This window comes from Mauremys mutica, chromosome 4 (genome assembly GCF_020497125.1).
Source record: "Mauremys mutica isolate MM-2020 ecotype Southern chromosome 4, ASM2049712v1, whole genome shotgun sequence".
In the NCBI taxonomy this organism is placed as follows: domain Eukaryota; kingdom Metazoa; phylum Chordata; order Testudines; family Geoemydidae; genus Mauremys; species Mauremys mutica.
In genome coordinates this window covers 24,917,974-24,937,240 of record NC_059075.1, presented here as the reverse complement: position 1 = coordinate 24,937,240, position 19,267 = coordinate 24,917,974, and the positions used below count along the sequence as shown (strand labels likewise).

The window sequence follows — 19,267 nt, the reverse complement described above, 5'->3', positions numbered from 1 at the left end:
AAGCATAAAAATTCTCAGGGACATCCAGGGGACCTCTGCTTACAAATCAAGATCAATACACAGGGCTGAAAATTGAAACCACCTAGCCAGGTAAAGACAGTTGCATAACTGTCAATCAGCCCTAATAGGATAAGCCACTCTCTCCCAGGAAATGAGTGGGGCAGGTGGTGTCTGTATCCTTTAAGGCAGCTCAGCCCTAGGTTTCTTCTGTGCAAATGCATCAAATTAAGTATTCAGGTATTTGATATTTGGCTCCTGCCCATACAGAATTTAGCGGAGCTTCAATTTAGTTTTCCTGATGCCTGAATTTCTCTGTGGGTTTCAAACAAGGCTGACACACAGAACAGATGCTACAAAACATTAGGACCAAAATAACACTATATAAAATACTACAAATAAAAAGAGTTATTACATTGCACATTTCACGAACAATTGCTTTCTCCTTTTCACTCAGGTCTTCTTCATAGTTATCTTGCATTTGCCTGTCCAAATTTTCATGGACTTCAAGGACCTACAAACAAACAAATTGCCAAAGTAGTATACTTCTCAAAGATCAATTACATCTTCTGCAAGAACACTAGCTAGTATTTAAAATGACGTGGCCTGCCACATCCCCAATCCTATAAACTGCTGCTCCCACAAAGAGATGCATTCCCTTCAATGAGTGCAGCACTCAAGCCATGGACTATCAGGGACAGGAGCAGAGCTTTAGCACTTGTCTACACCCACTTTACCTATGTTGGTTTGAAACCGGTATAGCTAAAGCAGCGAGAATGCAGTTCTACCAGGTAAAGATGCTCATATCAGTATAGCTTAGTCCTGTGAATGCACATGAATAAACTATACTGGTATAAGACTCCGTTATACTTGCATCCATATTAACGGTTGTACTGCTTTAACTATACCTGTAAACAAATCACACCCCTAACTAAAGAAGTTAAGTTGGTACAAAAAAACTCTGTGCAAGAGTGGACCAAGCCTTCCAATGTAAACTCCTCAAGGCAGGGACTGTCTCCTCCTATGTGAATGTAATCTGTTTAATTCTCTCTCTTGTAACAGTCAGTTGGGCCGTGATACTTATGCAGTTACTCACACGTGTAAACGTTTGCAGGACTGGGGGCCTTAGCCGTTCATTTTCTCCTACTGTGCCGGTGGGTCTTTTACACAGCAACAAGGGAGAGAAAAGCATTTTCAAATAGGAAAATGTGATTGGAAAAGCACAAAAATTGGCAGGGGGCTCAGGGAGAAGTGGGATATCTGAAGTTACTTGTAACTCATTTTCTTGACTCACTGCCTCCCATCCAGTTGACAATGTCTTATTAAAATCGCATTATTTTTATGTATAAAAACCTGATTTTAGATAATGCTTAGAGGTTGCTAAAAAGAATTTTTTCCTTTTCTCTGATGTCCAAATTGTAGGGTTCATGGTATTAAACCCACCTGCCTTTATAGGTGGAGACACACAAAAATAGCACCAATATATTAAAAACCTTCTAAAACATTTTTTAAATAGCTTTTTCTGTCAAATCTGTTGCATGAATAAAAGCACAGCATGGTAGGACACTAACTAAATAGTCATTTTACAGACATGTGTTTGGAATGACCTACATAACTCATTCATGGCTTTGTTACTCACACATACTGTGCTCAGACTGCACCTCAGACTCCTGGAAATAAGATTTTTAAACCACTCACCATGTTGCCTCTTTTTTATGCTAAAGGAATACACATACAACACATACACCCTTACAGCAGGTATATTTGTGTGTGCATAAGTGTAAGCATGCAAATGAACTACAGGATTAGATTCATTACAAGGATGGATTTCACTCTTGAAGCATCCAGCACTGACCACTGCTAGAAACAGGATACTAGCCTAGATTATTCATTGGTTTGTTCAAGCACAGAAATCCTGCTGTATGCTAAATGTTTCAGTTATAAAACTAGGTCATTCTCTTAGGGCCCTTAACCTACTTTTTAAAATGTACCAACCACTAGTTTAACCAATATATCTGGGACCAGTGGAATTTGTGCACAAACATTAACTTTACCTAGATTAACCTTTTTAATGGAGCATGTGAAAGACATACCAGCCCTGATAAATAAAATGTCTATTTTTCTATTAAAAAGGAAGGAATTGATTAATTATAGATCCAGCTGGACTCACACTTTGAACAAGCTTGTTTGGAATCAGTACGCCTCTGACTCTCAGCTGTACAATCAAATCCCAGTGCAGACCACCAGAAATACCTTGCTATAAAGCAAACTCTGGCTGTATCCACAGGGTAAATGTCCAGGGCAACTCTGGGGTAGATTAATTAAAACTTCCATATCTGATTCTATCGGTCAGCAATCTTTCAGGTACATGAGTCTCAAAGGGAGAATATTTACTATATTTTCTATTACTTCAATTTAAATTTAAATTACATTCCCCCTAGCAGAGCTGGATTGATGAACAGTGGGCAGGTAAGGAGGTCAAAGGTGCATGTTAAATTCATTTATCACATGGTTCTGTAACATATAATATGGCACATGCATTTCACCTCAGTGAATGAAGCTACACTGATTTACACCAGCTGTGGATCTGACCCCAAAGCAGCTTACAAATATACATGCACACAACCACTGGACTAAATCCTCAGCTGCTTTAAATCAGTGCATGCTATCTAGAAATCTGACCCATGGTGTTTGTATCTCTCTACCTCTCTCTCTGTCTCTCACACACACACATATCAGGAATAATTTCATCCACAGATGAAATGCAGGTACAGTTTAGGATGGAGCCTAGCAACTGTCCCCAAGGAATCCATTTTGAAGCACTTGGAGGAGAGGAAGGTGATCAGGAACAGTCAACATGGATTCACCAAGGGCAAGTCATGCCTGACCAACCTGATTTCCTTCTATAATGAGATAACTGGCTCTGTGGATATGGGGAAAGCAGTGGCGGTGATATACCTTGACTTTAGCAAAGCTTTTAATATGGTCTCCTACAGTATTCTTGCCAGCAAGTTAAAGAAGTATGGATTGGATGAATGGACCATAAAAGGTGGATAGAAAGCTGGCTAGATCGTCGGGCTCAACAGGTAGTAATCAATGGCCTGATGTCTAGTTGGCAGCTGGTATCAAGCGGAGTGCACCAAGGGTTGGTCTGGGGCCAGTTTTGTTCAACATCTTCATTAATGATCTGGATGATGGGATGGACTGCACCCTCAGCAAGTTCACGGACTACAGTAAACTCAGGGGAGAGGTAGATATGCTGGAGAGTAGGGATAGGATCCAGAGTGACCTAGACAAATTTGAGGTTTGGGCCAAAAGAAATCTGATGAGGTTCAACAAGGACAAGTGCAGAGTCCTGCACTTAAGGCAGAAGAATTCCATGCACCACTACAGGCTGGGGACCGACTGGCTAAGCGGCAATTCTGCAGAAAAGGACCTGGGGATTACAGTAGATGAGAAGCTGCATATGAGTCAACAGTGTGCCCTTGTTGCCAAGAAGGTTAACGGCATTTTGGGCTGCATTAGCAGGAGCACTGCCAATAGATTGAGGGAAGTGATTATTCCCCTCTATTCATCACTTTTGAGGCACATCTGGAGTATTGCATCCAGTTTTTCTGTAGTGCCCTCCACTACAGAAAGGATGTGGTCAAATTGGAGAGAGTTCAGTGGAGGGCAATGAAAATGATTAAGGGGATGGGGCACATGACTTATAAGGCGAGGCTGAGGGAACTGTGTTTATTTAGTTTGCAGAAGAGAAGAGTGGGGGGGGGGGATTTGATAGCAGCCTTCAACTACCTGAAGGTGGGGTTCCAAAGAGGATGGAGCTAGGCTGTTCTCAGTGGTGGCAGATGACAGAACAAGGAGTAACGGTCTCAAGTTGCAGTGGGGGAGGTTTAGGCTGGATATTATGAAAAACTATTTCACTAGGAGGGTGGTGAAGCACTGGAATGGGTTACCTAGGGAGGTAATGGAACTTCCATCCTTAGAGGTTTTTAAGGCCTGGCTTGACAAAGCCCTGGCTGGGACGATTTAGTTGGGGTTAGTCTTCTTTGCGCAGGGGGTTGGATTAGATGACCTCCTGAGGTCTCTTCCAACCCTAATCTTCTATGATTCTATGATCTGTCAACAACACAGAACCATTTAGGTCAGGAAATAAAGATTGTCACCTTATCCAGAAACTACAGGAGAAATACATATAGGCAGAATGGGATTGTAGTGTGAGTGATCATGTCTCCCTCTGTTGGTAGTACCAGCAACTATACAGCCTGCTCAAATGTTAAAAGCCTATTAGTTTTTTAGTGCTGGAGGCCCTAGTCCTGATCCCCACAGACAGCTATGTGATCTGTGTGTATGTAGCCATGGTTCATTATACAGTGACACCACCAGACTGGAATGTCTATGGATCTTAGATACTCAGGACAAGGGGAAACATGTAACACACCAGCCTAGTACATGTCAAGTGAATTTCTCCTTCTAGAGGCTGGCCCTAGTGACTTTACCACTTGCTACCAAGTCAAAAGTTCTCCTTTACCTCAAGTGGTAGGGTCCTAATTTCGACCCCCAGGGACAAATCAGGTGTCTATATGTGTATGAAGCCACAGTCTGTTACAGAATTACATAAAATGCTCCCTATTCTTATGAGAACTGCCACAGGATTTTCAATGACCAAAAGTGTATAAGACCTTTGGTATGTATCTCATTCTGAAGTGGCACCCAAAGCTTCCTAAAGCCACCTTGGGACATTGGTTCAGTCAGAACTGAGGAACTCAAAAGGTAACCAGCTTATAGTATTGTGACTTTTCCTTGCAGGTCTCCCAACCAAAAGCTGGCCACACTTGAACTTGCTTAGCTGGTAAGTGTGTGACAAGGTAACGGCTTGAGGTGGCATGACTACTGGTCAGTAATAATCTGGCTGAATAGTTCTCTTCCATCTCTGATTACTATGATTCCATCATTAGAGAAAATGCCAGATGATGTTTCTACAGTTGTTGTACGCAGGAGAAATGCAACATGTGGCTTGAATGCAGACCTACCTTCATAGCATGCACCACAGCCTCCGGTTTCTGACCCACAGGGACATATCCTGCCACAGGAGAGGAAGCAAGATCAGGAGCCATACGAGCTGGGCCCTGTTGAAACAAGAAGTAAAAAACACACTTTTTAAGTATTTTTAACTGAGTTCTTTAAATGAGAGGAAGAAAATACCTAAGATCAAAACTGCATCAATACTACCTCAAATCTAACTCTCCACCAGCCTCAGGCAAAGACAAAGGCTTTATCTGCACACAAAAGCTACACCATTTCAACTAAAAGCAGTTCTTAAACTGAATTTAATTAAACCAGTGCAAACCCCTATGTGGACCCACACCAGCTGACTCTTTTGTAGCTTAATTCATCTAGGCCAAGTGTCAACCAATTTAAGGGTTTCCCCATACGGACTTGTACCAGTTTAGCTGAACCAGTTCAAAAAACAATTTTAGTTTAATTGGTGAAACTTCTGTGCATTAGAAAAGAGTTCTCCAACCTTTCCATAGAGAAAACATTGCAAATGTGATAACTTTCAGGCACTGCCTGGCTTTTACTAAGACGTTATAGAGCGTCTGGCATGAAAATAATAGTTGGCATCAGTTTTTATTGGTTTCTTGGCAACATTTTCAAATGGGCATCATGTACCCATCTTCAGCTATTATAAGGATTGGATGGTAACCTAAAGATAAACAGATGTCCAAACTTGATGTTGGTGGGGATTATTTCCAAAACATGCTCTCTAGTTCAACTGTGTTTAGGATTCCATGGGGAAAGATAGCCATTTTTATATTTTCCTAAGAATTCAAGTATGCAAACAGCTTGATAAGCACTTTTGATATAGGCTTTCCTTTCCAAGGTCTATCTCTTGAATAACACAAGATACAATATCCTTATTCAGCGAGATGCACTCCTCCTGTCCTTCCTATTTGTGGATTTGCACTGTAATACTCAGAGAAACCAACAATGAATCCATTGACAAACTCATATTTAGTCTTCGCATCCCATAGGAAACACAAAGAACGATTATTCTGTTGGATGGTGAAAATAAATTAGGATGACAGAGTGATGTGTAGCACCATCACAGGAATGCTCTGCCCATACAATGCATGTGGGTCTTCATTACCATCTTTTCTAAGATTAAAAAAACAGTGTCTGTTCCCATCATTTTTTATACCAAGCAGAGGCCAGTGGGTTGTTCTCATCTCTCCTGCATTTCAGCTGTGAGCCCCAGCTTGCCATGTTTTACTTTTCCAAGTGTTTTGTTTTTATTTCAAAAAATTTTCATCTACATGTGATAAAGGAACTGGATTTGGCCCAGTTTGCTGGGCTCTGGATAATAAGACAGGATGACCAGGGATTCTTTCATGTCTAGACCACTGATCTGAATTTAACCAAGGTATGGACCTAAAACCGTCTTCCCCAATGGTTGTTCTGAGGCCTTTGTGAAATGAGTTGGTGGCCCACACCTCACTTTCTATTGGACAGGTGAACGCATCAGAGAAACCAGCATTAGAATTAGCAGCTTTGTGGGAAATCTCAAGAGAGAATTAATAGGTTGCAAGAGCATGGAGATGAAGCTACCACTGTATTCTGCATCAGATCCCTCCAGCACAGGGTTGGATCTCAGTGTGGGGATAAGGGAAAAATTCGTTTCTCCCACCTGGGTTGTGAATGTTGTGTAGCTAAACAGAGAACTTTCATCTTCAAGGCTGTCAAGCCAATTCTTTTAACAATAAATGATAAAGGAGGGGAAACACAAGTGAGTGATCCACTTAATCCAGAGCTGCCAACAAAGAGTATTCAGTAGGGATCTTGGATGGAGATCTGCTAAATGCTCTTGGAAGCCTGCAGAATCAGACTTCAATAAAGGTCAAATGCATCAATATATGTATCATTCTCCCAACCTCTGGCTTCAAAAACACCACTCTTTTCTTCTTAATACAATTTAGATCTTAATCTCATGACAACTAAAAGCAGAAGAATTGGGACTCTGTGGCCATAAATCCCTCCCAAAGCTCCCCTAACTAGAAGATATTAACATACAACCCTGCTGATCATTACAAGAGGAATCTTCATTATCACCCTGGAAATATAAACAAGGCTTTCTAACTACAATCCAATAGAGTAAAGGTCTCCCACAAGAGGCAGCAAAATAGACACACCTTTCCACAACAGCATCTTTCTCTCTTCCTACGTCAGGCATTGATAGTTCTACTATCTTGAGCTATGACTGTAACCACTCTTAAAACTAATAAGGGAGACGAGCATGAGGGAAACATGAGCCATAAAGAACAGAGAGAAATGGTTTCCAAAACATGTGATCATGCCCAATGGCTCATTGCACTCACATGAAAAAAAAAAACCCACTATTATTTTTCTACAACACCCTCAGTTGCATTTGATTTAAAGACAAATTGTATATTTTGGATCATTTCAAAAATACATACACATTGGGCCAGATTCTCTGCTGGTGTCAACGGCACTGGAGCTGTACCCGTTTACGCCAGCAGATAATTTGTCCTTAAAAATACAATGTCATATATTTAACATACAATGTTAAATGATGGAAACGTAACAAAGGAAAGGGGCCCGCTTCTGCCTAAACATAGCCTCACTCTGGGTATTGGCTTCCTTTCCAAGACAAATATGATCACGGATTCTCAGGTTAGGCTTGGTGTTAATAAGTATTATTTGTATGGCAGTGTCAGTGGGGAAACCCCTTTACAGATGAAATCCTCAACCCAAACAGCTCATAAACTAAGTGAAGAATGTACAAATGCAGGAAAGAGGAAAGCAGGACACTAAAAGCAGTGTGAATGAGTAGCAAAGGGTTTCACAAAGCAAGTCTTCAGGCTGGGTTTTGAGGAGGAGAACATGTAAATAGGGAGACCTGGGATGGATGTGGTGTATTGAAAACTGTGTTAAATATTACATGCTATCAAGTGTAAGGGGTTTCCTGGTCCTACTTGCAAGCTAGGGGGCCCTGTAGAGAAGCATGTGATCTGAATCAGTCTGCAAAGAGCCAGACTAGAGCAAAGTGAGGTGACTTGTGCGTTGCTGCCTTCAGAAGCAGCCTGCTTTGCCTCTCTCTCTCTCTTTGGTTCTTGTGGTCAGGGTTCTGGATTTGAAGAAATAAAGTAGAGTTAGGTTGCAACCCTCCAGAATAAGCGATTTATATGTTTGTATCTAACTTCTCTGTTTGTGTGCTGTGAACATAACATTGAAGAGGGAGTTTTTGGCACAGGAGGCAGCACCAAAGAAGGCACAAAGGTGAGAGTGGAGGGAAAATACGAAAGGGGCATCAACTTGACAGAGTGAAGTCATCAAGGAGAAAAGTCAGAGGAGACAAGAATGGAGAGGGGGGATGGAGAGCTGGTTGTGTGAGTTCCTGAAGGTGAGGAGGAGCATGAATTTCATACGAAGTGAGAGCGGGAAAGCCAGTGCAGGGATGTGAAAAACAGGTAGATTTAGTCAGAGTGAAAAGTTTTGGGAAGAAGGATGATGTGGTTAGGAATCTAACTTGGGACTTGGGACACCAGGGTTCAATTCCCCACCCTGCCACAGATTTCTGGTGTGACCTTGGGCAAGTCACTTAGTCTCTCTGTGCCATAGTTCCCCGACTGTTAAATGGGAATAATAGCACTGGCCTACCTCACAGGATAAATACATTTAAAAATAATGAGATGCAGATACTGTGGTAATGGGGGCCATATAAGTACTTAGCTAGAACCACAGTGGCTTTCCGGGCTGGAGTGAGTGCCAAGGAAGCCCAGGAAGAGGTGTCTATAGTAATCAGGGTGAGAGGTGACCAGGGTCTTGGCAGGAGGAATGGCCAGATCTGGGGGATGTTGTAGAGGAAAAACTGGCAAGATTTACTGACAGCAACAATCTGGGGAGAAGTGGAAGGAGTCAGAGATAACCCCAAGATTGCAGCCCCACTCTGCAGGAAGGATTGTGGAATTGCCAACAGCAGGAGCGCAGGGAAGGAGGGGCCAAGAAGGAAAGATGAGGAGCTGCATGTCATCCAGCAGCAAGAGCATAAGATGAGATACTGGGGAGAGTGAGAGAGTCAGAGATATGAGACTGGATGGAAGGCAAAAGGTCAGGAGTATGGAGGGAAAACTCAGGCCATCAGCACAGAGGTGGTAGAAGAAGTCTTGTGACTGGAGGAGATTAGCCATATTATTTGGAGGGCTGTTGTAGCCTGAGCCCTGCTATTTCTGCAGCTCCCATCTCCGCAGTAATCTAAGCTCATACTGCTCTTGTTTCTCTCTTACGCCACTTTCCTTTATTTCCTCCTTACCCTTTTATAGCCAGGGTCACACTATTGAAGCAGCCCACTGCAACCCAGCCACAAACAGGTTAATCTATTTATCACCTTAACAAGCAGACACAGTCTACACAGACAAGGAATGCTACATTCTGCGTTGTGAGGCTCGTATCAGTCTGAATTTCTTCTCCTCTGTTGGTTCTCTTGGATATGTACACTGCATTAGTCAGAGGTCTTGCTGACTTAGCCACTTGCTAGATTTTCATATCAGTCTGTAATTGAAGCTGGAGACATTCCCCACCCTGTCATGGGACCTGTGAGCTGTTTTCAGAGGTTAATAAAGAATAGTTCACAAAACAAACAGGATGTGACTATTTTTATATTTAAACTGATGAAAAATACACCCTTTCTGCCTCATCTCTCTACTGAGCACAGGACAAGTGAATAAGAACCTAAGTCATTACTAGATGCTAAGCTTCTCATTCTCTTTGGTCCAGGTGGGCTTTAATGGCGTTACTCCTGATTTACATCTATATAAATGAGAGCAGAATCTGGCCCATTAAGTTCTATGGTATAGTAGGCAAGTCCATGTGCCAATTTAGCAGGACAATTGCAAATTTCTGTTGCATCAGTGGCTTCAAGTTGTTGATTTTGTGAACACATTATATAATAGCCATAGGGTTGCTCCTACCATTCCTTCACAGAATCCAAGTGTCAACTTGTCATGTGGAGAAAGGGGTACTAAATGAGGACTGGTTAGAAATGTACATTTTTCTGGGGTCCCACAGTGCTGGGGCAAGTTGCCAGTTCTCTTATTTAGGATTATTTTATCAGAATGTTCAGGATTCATTAAACCCTCAAAATGTTAAAAGCCGGGAAGGCAGGGGGAAACGGAGTCTAGATTTTTTTATATACATTCTGGCAGTCAAAAGGAACAGAAGAATTGTGATGAGCAACTTTTCCAACATTTCTCATTGGATTTGAAAAAGACAGGAGATCTTGTTCTTCTTAGTTCATTACTCTGAGTGTGAATACTATATCCATTTAAAAGCCCCTTCCCCTGACCACCCCAAGCCACTATTTCAGTTCCAGGATGTCTAGTCCTGAACTGCCAGGAACTGTGCTACTGGCTCCCGAACAGATCAGCTAGCTTTCAGAATCAGAATGAAAGCTTTTAAAAGGGTTTTGCTTGACTGGACTGTCATGGTCCACAGAGATCCCAGGAGCTGAGAACTTTTTAGACGGTTATGAAATGGAGTTGTGGCCACATTTCAAAGCTTCTGAATGTCACATCTTTTAATTGCTTTCTATTACTACTGATCACTGATTTTAAAAACAAGCAGAATTTTGCACTTAAACCCAGAATTAAAAAAAAGCCCAAACGGTCAAATAGCTCAAACAGCAGTAAAACAAGGATAATTGTGATCACATGGGATGGTGTGAAGTGTTGATTGCCATGTGACTGAGCAAAGAAAACTACAAGTGAAATAGGCAGGTATCCCCATACAACTCACATAAAACAAAAGTGGATAGATTTCTGTTTGTCATTGATTTTGTTTGTGACTTGATTTGCTTTGCTCTGTTTGGATTTATTTCTAGGTGTTTCTATGGCACCCTAGTATCTGGGAGTTTCATGTACATGAGTGAATTTATCCTAGGAGGTAGGGAAATAATATTATCCCTACTTTACAGCTTAGGAACTGAGGCACAGTGAGATGCAGTGACTTGCCCAAGTTCACACAGGAATTCTGTGGCTGAGTCAGAAACTGAACCCAGAACACTGGAGTCCGAGTCTAGTGCCTTGATGCAAATCTCAATCTTCTCTGTTGTGCATGGTTCTTCTATTTTGCATGAGAAAAAAGATTAAAAAGGAGCTGGCTGACTTTTTGTCACATGCTAGGGGGAGGAATAGCTCAGTGGTTTGAGCATTGGCCTGCTAAACCTGGGGTTGTGAGCTCAATCCTTAAGGGGGGCCATTTAGGGATCTGGGGCAAAAATCTGTATGAGGATTGGTCCTGCCCTGAGCAGGGGGTTGGATTAGATGACCTCCTGAGGTCCCTTCCAACCCTGATAGTCCATGTAGGGTTAAAAAATCCTAGAGACTTGATAGGAATCAAAACCTACAGGAAATATTTTTCCATCACACATTATACCACTTATCCTTTTCCTCTTTCCCTTTCTCTGAGGTACATTAGCTACTATGGAAACAATCATTGGTATACGTGGAACTTGGCTATATTCACAAGTGCAATGTAAAGTCAGTTGATACAGTGGCTTATGAAATGTGAGTGTATGTCAGGGGTTCTCAAACTGGGGGTCAGGACCCCTCAGGGGGTTGCGAGGTTATTACATGGGGGGGGTCGCAAGCTGTCAGCCTCCACCCTAAACCCCACTTTGCCTCCAGCATTTATAATGGTGTTAAATATACAAAAAGTGTTTTTAATTTATAAGGGGGGTTGCACTCAGAGGCTTGCTATGTAAAAGGGGTCATCAGTACACTGGTGTATGTGATGGTGATCATGACCACATGCAGGGTGTAAATGTTACATATAAAATTGAAGACTCACTCATTGAGACCTGATTTGCATACATATACAATCACTCATTTTGCAAGTGCAAATGGATGTGCCTGCAAATACTGCTGGGGCAGTCAGGGAAGCCCACTAAATACTTGTTCCCAGAAACACAAACACCCCAGGAGATTGTGTTGTCTCAGCGCTAGCATCTAAATTAAATCTGCATTTACCAGATTATACAGCAATTAATGAAACTTTGCAAATGCATGCCATAAACACAAGGCACACCAAAAGTAAAATAACCCCCCAAACTACCAGCACCAGCTTCAGTTGATTCATTCAGAAATGGAAAGTGAAATTTCACAGTTCAGCTTTAACACATCATCAACCACCCCCCGAGTGGCAACTCCAAGATATCTTGCTGAAAATGTTCCTCTTCTTTGTCTTACCTACCTTGCTAGGGAAAAAAGGAGGCCATTTTGGGAGCATATCAGACCAGGAGCTGTGCTAGATGCAGAAAAGCCACCTTACTGAACTGAAAACCCTGTTCAGTAGGGCTCAAGCAGGATCCAAAATGAGGAGAGATGGGGGACATCTATTTGAACCTATATCCGTTTTTTTCTGTTTTATTAGGCTGCTCACAGGATTTAGTCCTTACATTGATATACAAAAGGCCTAGAGTCAGACTCCTTGAGGATCGGAAACAAGGTTGCTATTGCTGGTCTCAAAAATTCTCTGGGTCCTCCAATATAAATATCATCGTTAGCATCTACTTGATGAATCTGTGGAAGCTGTCAATTCGGAGCTGGGACTCGCACATGCCTTTCTGTGCTATGCGAGCACAGAAGGGTTAAACTTGGAACGAAGAGCCAGTGCAGTGTGTATTCCAAGCATGACATGACTCTGAGCTGACATTTCCCCCTCCCTTCGAAGCCCCTTTCTCTCTTACTGTATATAGTCATGCCTGGAGCACACTCCTGCCTCTGCTATGGAGTGCATATAAAGAGGACCAATTCCTCTCGTGATAGCATCACCTGAAGACACTCAGATTAAGTGTCTCCCAGGAGGGGAGATTCGTCAACAACCAATTACAGGTGCTTTTTTTGACCAACTTTAGCCCATTCTTTTTTTGCCATCCTGCTGTTCGATACATCAGTCCCCAATCCCATTATCTCCTCTCCTTTCTCTGAGTAGAGCATCCACGAATGTGCTAGTTTATTTGGAATTGTTCTGAATAGCTATCTTCCCGGTTTGTCTATTCACCAGCGTGGCCGTTGACCCACAGTAATGGTAGGGTTGTCAACCCTCCAGGATTGGCCTGGAGTCTCCCGGAATCGGCATCCATCTCCCAGTGACTATTGAAAGCAATCCAGGAGATTTTAATAGAATATTTTAAGAAAATGACACTATGTCATGTTGGGGGGAAAAATCTCCTGAAATAGCTTTAGTCAGAGTTGGCCATCCTAAATCATGGTGGCACTTCATTAGCATGTGCTCACCATTCAGATGTATTGCAGCATTTTTTTTTTAAATAAAAAACACGCATTTCCTGCACATTTAGATGGCCGCACTTTTGTACTAACCTAAGTCATGTTATGCTCCTTTCCAGCTGTGCAAAGCATCATGCCTACCACAGGATACAAACACGAGAACACGTATCCCACAGAAGGAAGTACAGTTAGATGCTATGGAAAGAGAGTTTACATCTTGAATAGAAGACTATTACTGTATGCCGCTAATCTCTTCACTGCTGTTACTGAAGGAAGTGAGCCACTGGTCCTTGGTATTAGCAAGTGAAAACAAGATGCATCTTCCATCTCAAATTCAGAGGGACTTTATTCCAGATGCTAATCTCCTTCAGCATTATTTAATTTGCCTCCCATTAATCATACTGAGCAGCTGGCCATGTAAATATTGAAATCCATGAATGAACCATTGGGTTTGTCCAGGAGCCAGGCAGAGCCCATCTGCACAGCTCAGACACCGACTAGTCAGACAAACCGTATCTTCAGGGCAGAGTTTAGTGAAATCTACTTAAGAAACAAAAAGAGCTTATATATCCTGTTTGATTAATAAAAAACAATTTAACTGCTTCATTGCCATACAGTCCTAAATATCCAGTCTATCCAATGGAAGAGGACCCCTTTCTCTGCAGCCATGTCCCACACTGCTCCCCGTCACATGTCTGAATCATTGTGCCAAGGAGAAGGGAGCTCTGATGGGACCGCCCGGAGGAGAGTGAGGGAAAGCATGGACATCCTTTTGCAACTAGTTCTCCCATGCAACAGCAGTGTTTGGTATCTACCTACCTGAACAGCATTAATGCCGCACAGAGTTCCCTCTCCTGGAATGCCGCAGTGCACTCAACTCAATGGTCCAACTTCTCCTCTGGGTTACAACAATGTAAACCCAAGTAACTCCACTGTGGTTTGTATTTAGACTGGTGTAACAGACCTGAGTTCAATCTACACTATCTAAAAAACACGACACCACCTTAGAATCTCACAGCACCAAAAAGGCATCATGGTCTTTCACAAAATCTTACAAACTGGTATTAGCATGCTAAATCCAGAGCTGTTTCAGCCAAACAACTAAGTGATATAGGTTGCAAAAAAAATTCTGAATACTATCGGCAGCAACATTATACCATTTTTCCATGGACAGTGTGTTAACATATTGTTAAGTGACTGGCTAAAGTGGACAACTTGACTATTTTGAAAAAGACTAATTTTTTAATTAAAAATAAACAAATCAAGCACTCTTAAAACAGTACTTTCAGATTTAAAATAAAAAGAAGTTCCTTTTTAAAAGATTAAGGATTTTTCTGCTCTCCTTTTGATGTTTAGAATGGTATTTTGGCTGTGCCTGGTAGCCATACCCCCCAATGGTGTTGTCAACTCTCGTGAATTTTTGTCACACATGCATATTTGTTATTTTTCTTAAAGCCCCAGCTCCTGGAGTCAGATGATTAAAAGCTTTCATTTTAAAGCAGAGAAAAAGGTGGAAAATGTGAAACACTAAATACTCAAAAAACAGAAGGCAAATAAAATGTTATTTTTAAGTTTTCATGTTCTTTAAGCCAATCTTATGATTTTTTGGGGTGGGGGGGCTGATTTTGGAATGCTTGGGGATGGCAAATACAGCAGTAGATAGTCTCAGGGCCATCTCTCCTCAACTCTCCCCTTTCCTCTCTGCACATACCACTGTATATTTCAGTTCTGGTTTTGCAGCTACTGGTCAACAGTCTCTTGAGACACCTGGGGAAGACTGAATGCAAGAGCTCCCTCCCGGAGCTGAAAATAAGCAATGTCATCACACTAATACACAAGGCAGGAAGTGAACTATCTGAAAAGTGGTGTCAAAAAGCTCAAAGCCACAACAGATGGATGTCTCTCATCTCTTTCAGTTCTGAAAGGTTAATTATGACAACAGTAGATACAAAAGATGTCAGATGGAAATGTGATTTCCAAGTTGTTGGTCAAATTGAGCAAATTCTGTCTTGGGACAGCTGTTTTGGGACACTGAGGGGAGACACACCATCCGCTATTCATAGACTTCATAATAACTGTTGATAAAGGCCTACTACCTTTCAAATATATTAGCTTATTTTCAGTTGCTTGAAGTTTTAAAATAACATTCCTTGCACTGCAAATTCTGTCACTCTCCTGACAATCCTTTTATTTAATTTTCCCGTCTTCACCCCCTATTGTCATGGCAGTGAAAGGGCTGCCTTGGATTTCTCTCTGTTCAATAGCATCATGGTGTTATCAGCGTCATCAGCTGGAATGCGCTTCCTTCTGTCATGCTCTTCGTTCATTGTTCCCCGTGTGTAAAAAGGTCCTGGGTTCATTAGGCAAGTACTCCACAGAGCAGAGGTAATCAATGGACCCAGTGGGCTATCTCCTGGCCTCAGATCCACTCAGAAAGCTCCCATTAAGTCAGTGGGTTATTGAATGCATGTATGGGAGGATCTTCAGTGGTATGATCCCCTCAAAATAGGATGTTATTTAATAGCTGACCTTGCAGAAATTCCCCCTGCATCATTAAGAATTGAACAACACATCTAATTTGTGTATTTATATGCACACACACACACACACACACACAAATACACACACACAGATTTACCCTCTTCCCATGCTAGCTGGGCTGCAGGTTGGTGTTTTTTGAGACAGGTTGGAGGAACAGAAAGGGGAACGGAACATTCTTTTGGGGATTGTGCCAGTGCACACCAGCTCTAGGAACCATAAGTCACTGTTTTGGGAGCGTGCATTGAAGATCTGTAAAACGCTTAAGACAATGTGACCTGATCTCTTTCATTCAAATACCTCTGATGCTACAATACATATAAGAATCCAAGGCCATTTCTCAACTGTAAGAAAGGTTAATTTTAAGGACACTGGATCAGAGTCTGCTCATAGATATTAATGAATTTATTTTACTACACATAACTAATTAAGTGACTAATGGAAATCCCCGGTGTGAATGAACAGATTATGGCCGCAGTTTCATCTTTCTCTCTGATTTCATTGCATATGCTGGTCTAACACAGATCCTTAACTTGGTATTTTCCCCCCACTGGGAACTGACGAAAAGAAATTCAAGTTCTCACACCAGTTTTCCTATGACTTAATTCAAAGGTGCCTCATATGAAAGGTGCTTTGCATGGGAGCCACCATATTTCCGGCTCAAAAAAGGACAAGACAGGAGTTTGATTGGAGCAGTGATGTAACTACCGTCATGCTGCCTCCCACCACTACCCTAGCAGGGGGCTCAGGAGATATCCTGTGTATCAGTTCAGGATTGTCTATAGCACCCATCCCTGTGGTATCTAAGTGCTTCTTATACACACACTCACTTTTTGTAATAATAATGTGCCCACCATATGGCAAAAGAAAATGCACTTTTCAGAAATATCTTTATAAGGAAAGTGACATCTCTGGCTAGTACATGGTAGCAAAATCTAGGGAGATGAACCCCAGAGGCAAAGAAATTCCTCCCAGACTCCTCTTCAGTTCAATCAGTGTAAATGTGCTTTGTTACAAAATAATCATGCACTGAATAAAATTATACATTAATAAATATGCAATGTCTCATGTGGTCTTTGGAGCATCCAGAGCTACCAAACGCATTCCTCAGGTGGAGGATGGGGGAAGTGTAAACATGTGGACTGCTCCATATAATGAATAAGGAGCCATGGACCTAAGGTTTGCATGGGGCTGGTAACCTCATCAGACAAAAACAAACTTAGAAATGAACACCAGGAGCCATATCAAGTGATTGACTTCATGCGAAGAATATGACAGATGTTGGTCAAAACTATAAAGAAAGCCAATGTCCTGAGAAGTCTCTAGATCAATAATGAAAATCAGATTTTGGAATGTGAGAACAATGTACGAAGCTATTAAAGCTGCCCAAGTAAGTAAAGAAATGGATAGATTCCATCTTGATGTCCATGAAATCAGGGAGTGTAAATGGACAGGTTCAAACAAATTATACTATATAGAGAAACAAATAAGATCATTGCCATTCCAGGATTGTGGATGGTAGACTGAAGCTGGCATAGCAATCCTAATGTCGAATGAGGCAGGGCAGGAATCAGGCGAAGAAAGAATTATTAAAGCTTGGTTTCAGACTAGATTCTTCAGACTAACAGTCATACAATGCTACGCACCAACCACAAAAAAGCCAGATGAAGAAAAAAAATGCTTTTTATGATTTGTTACAGGTTGTGTTAGCCAAGGTCCCAACATATAATATCATAGTGACTAGAGGTGGTTTTAAGTGCAAAAGTTGGAAATAACAATGATGGGTTAGATAAAGTTATGGGCAAGTGTGACAGGAGTTTGGACATCAATCAAAATAGTGAATGATCAATAGAAATTTGCAGTGTGAACAACCTAGTGATAGGTGGAACAGTATTTCCTCATAAAGAAATCCATGAAGTGACATGGAACTCCCCAGATGGTGCTACCAAGAACCAGACAGACCACTTCTGCATTTCGAGAGCCTTGTGCAGCTCCTTGGCAGATACGTGCATAGGGGAGCAAATGTGGGCAGCGACCATAACTGTTGTATCGCTAACTTGAAGATCGAGTTAAAGAGGATGTTGGAAGATTAAAAGAAGACCATGCATAAACAGCACACAATTAAAACACCGAAAGACAAAAAGTGCTTTTCAGCTTGTATTGAAGAACAGAGTCAGTGTTCTAATTGAATTAACCAAAGCAAACCAAGACATTGATACTCTGTGGGAAAACGTCAAAGGGTGCTATCTAGAAAATACAAAGGTAGTTTAAATAACAACAAATCTAAAAGGGAAGAATGGATTAGCAATGCTACTTGGACAGCAGCGGAAAAGAGAAGTATAAAGCAAAAACTTATGAATGCTAAGACATGTAAAGAGACAAGCAATTGGCAAGAAGAAAACAGAGTTCTACATAGAGAGGTGAAAAGGTGGAGTGCTACAAGAGATAAAAGGGCATACACTGATAGAAAATGTCAAGAAGCTTAAGATGCTAGCCAAAGAGGTGACCCTACAACCTTAGTAAGACAATCAAACAGCTAACAGGAACTTTAGCACTACTACAGGCCCTATTAAAGGTGCAAATGGAAAGACTCTTAGTACAGAAGAGGAAAAAGGGAAAGATGGGTGGTACATTTTTAGGTTATTTTAAATAGACCAAGCTCAAGTGACCTACTAGAAATACATAATGAAGACCTAGCATTAGAACTTCATATTGATTAAGGCGATATTGCAATGTAAGAAGCAAGAAAAGCCATCAGTAAACTGAAAAATGGGAAAGCAGCTGGAGAAATGGTTAAAGCAAGTGATAAAACAGCCTGCCAAAACCACAAAGAAAGTCTGGATAGAATATGGAATGACTAAAAGAACCCAACCCAGTGGAAGAGAGCCCTTATAGTAAAATTGCTAAAGAAGGGTGACCTTACCAAGTGTAATAACTGGAGAGGAAGCACATTACTCTCAGTGCCTGTGAAAATCATGTACATTATCATCCTGGAACATATCAAGAAACAAATAGATCTACAAACTTAGACAGGAACAAGCAGGTTTTAGACCACTGAGATCATGTGCAGACCATACTGGCATTATAGAACGAAGTGTGAGGTGGCAAGCACTTCTTGTGATAAATTAAAATTTTAACAATCAAAATTACAGAAAGGGGGTGTGACAGGGTATATGAGACTCTCTGAGGCCCACTGCTGGAGGCTGCATGGCCCTGCCACACCCCACGCCAATAAAGGGCAATGGAGAGGATCCGCTAAGCTGCCTAAAGTGGCTGTGTGGGACACAGCCAATCAGGGCCCAGAAGCCTAGTATAAGAAGAGCTGCAGGGCCAACGGGAGTTCAGTTCCTTGCTGGAATTGTAGAAGTGTGGCTGGCTGATGGAGCTACAGAACCCTGGACAGGGCAGCACTGCCAGAAGTCGGGGAG

General features: G+C 41.7%; 1 protein-coding gene across 2 annotated transcripts in view; it reads right to left on the bottom strand.

Annotated features, from left to right (window-relative positions):
- Window positions 1-19,267, bottom strand: part of CCDC85C (coiled-coil domain containing 85C) — a 161,632-nt gene that overhangs the window by 4,640 nt on the left and 137,725 nt on the right. For both annotated transcript variants that reach the window (XM_045016927.1, XM_045016928.1), the window contains 2 exons: window positions 5,031-5,126; window positions 413-511 (listed from right to left, as the gene is read on the bottom strand). In XM_045016927.1, coding sequence (XP_044872862.1) covers window positions 413-511; window positions 5,031-5,126 — 195 coding nt within the window. The remainder of the gene's footprint in view (window positions 1-412; window positions 512-5,030; window positions 5,127-19,267) is intronic.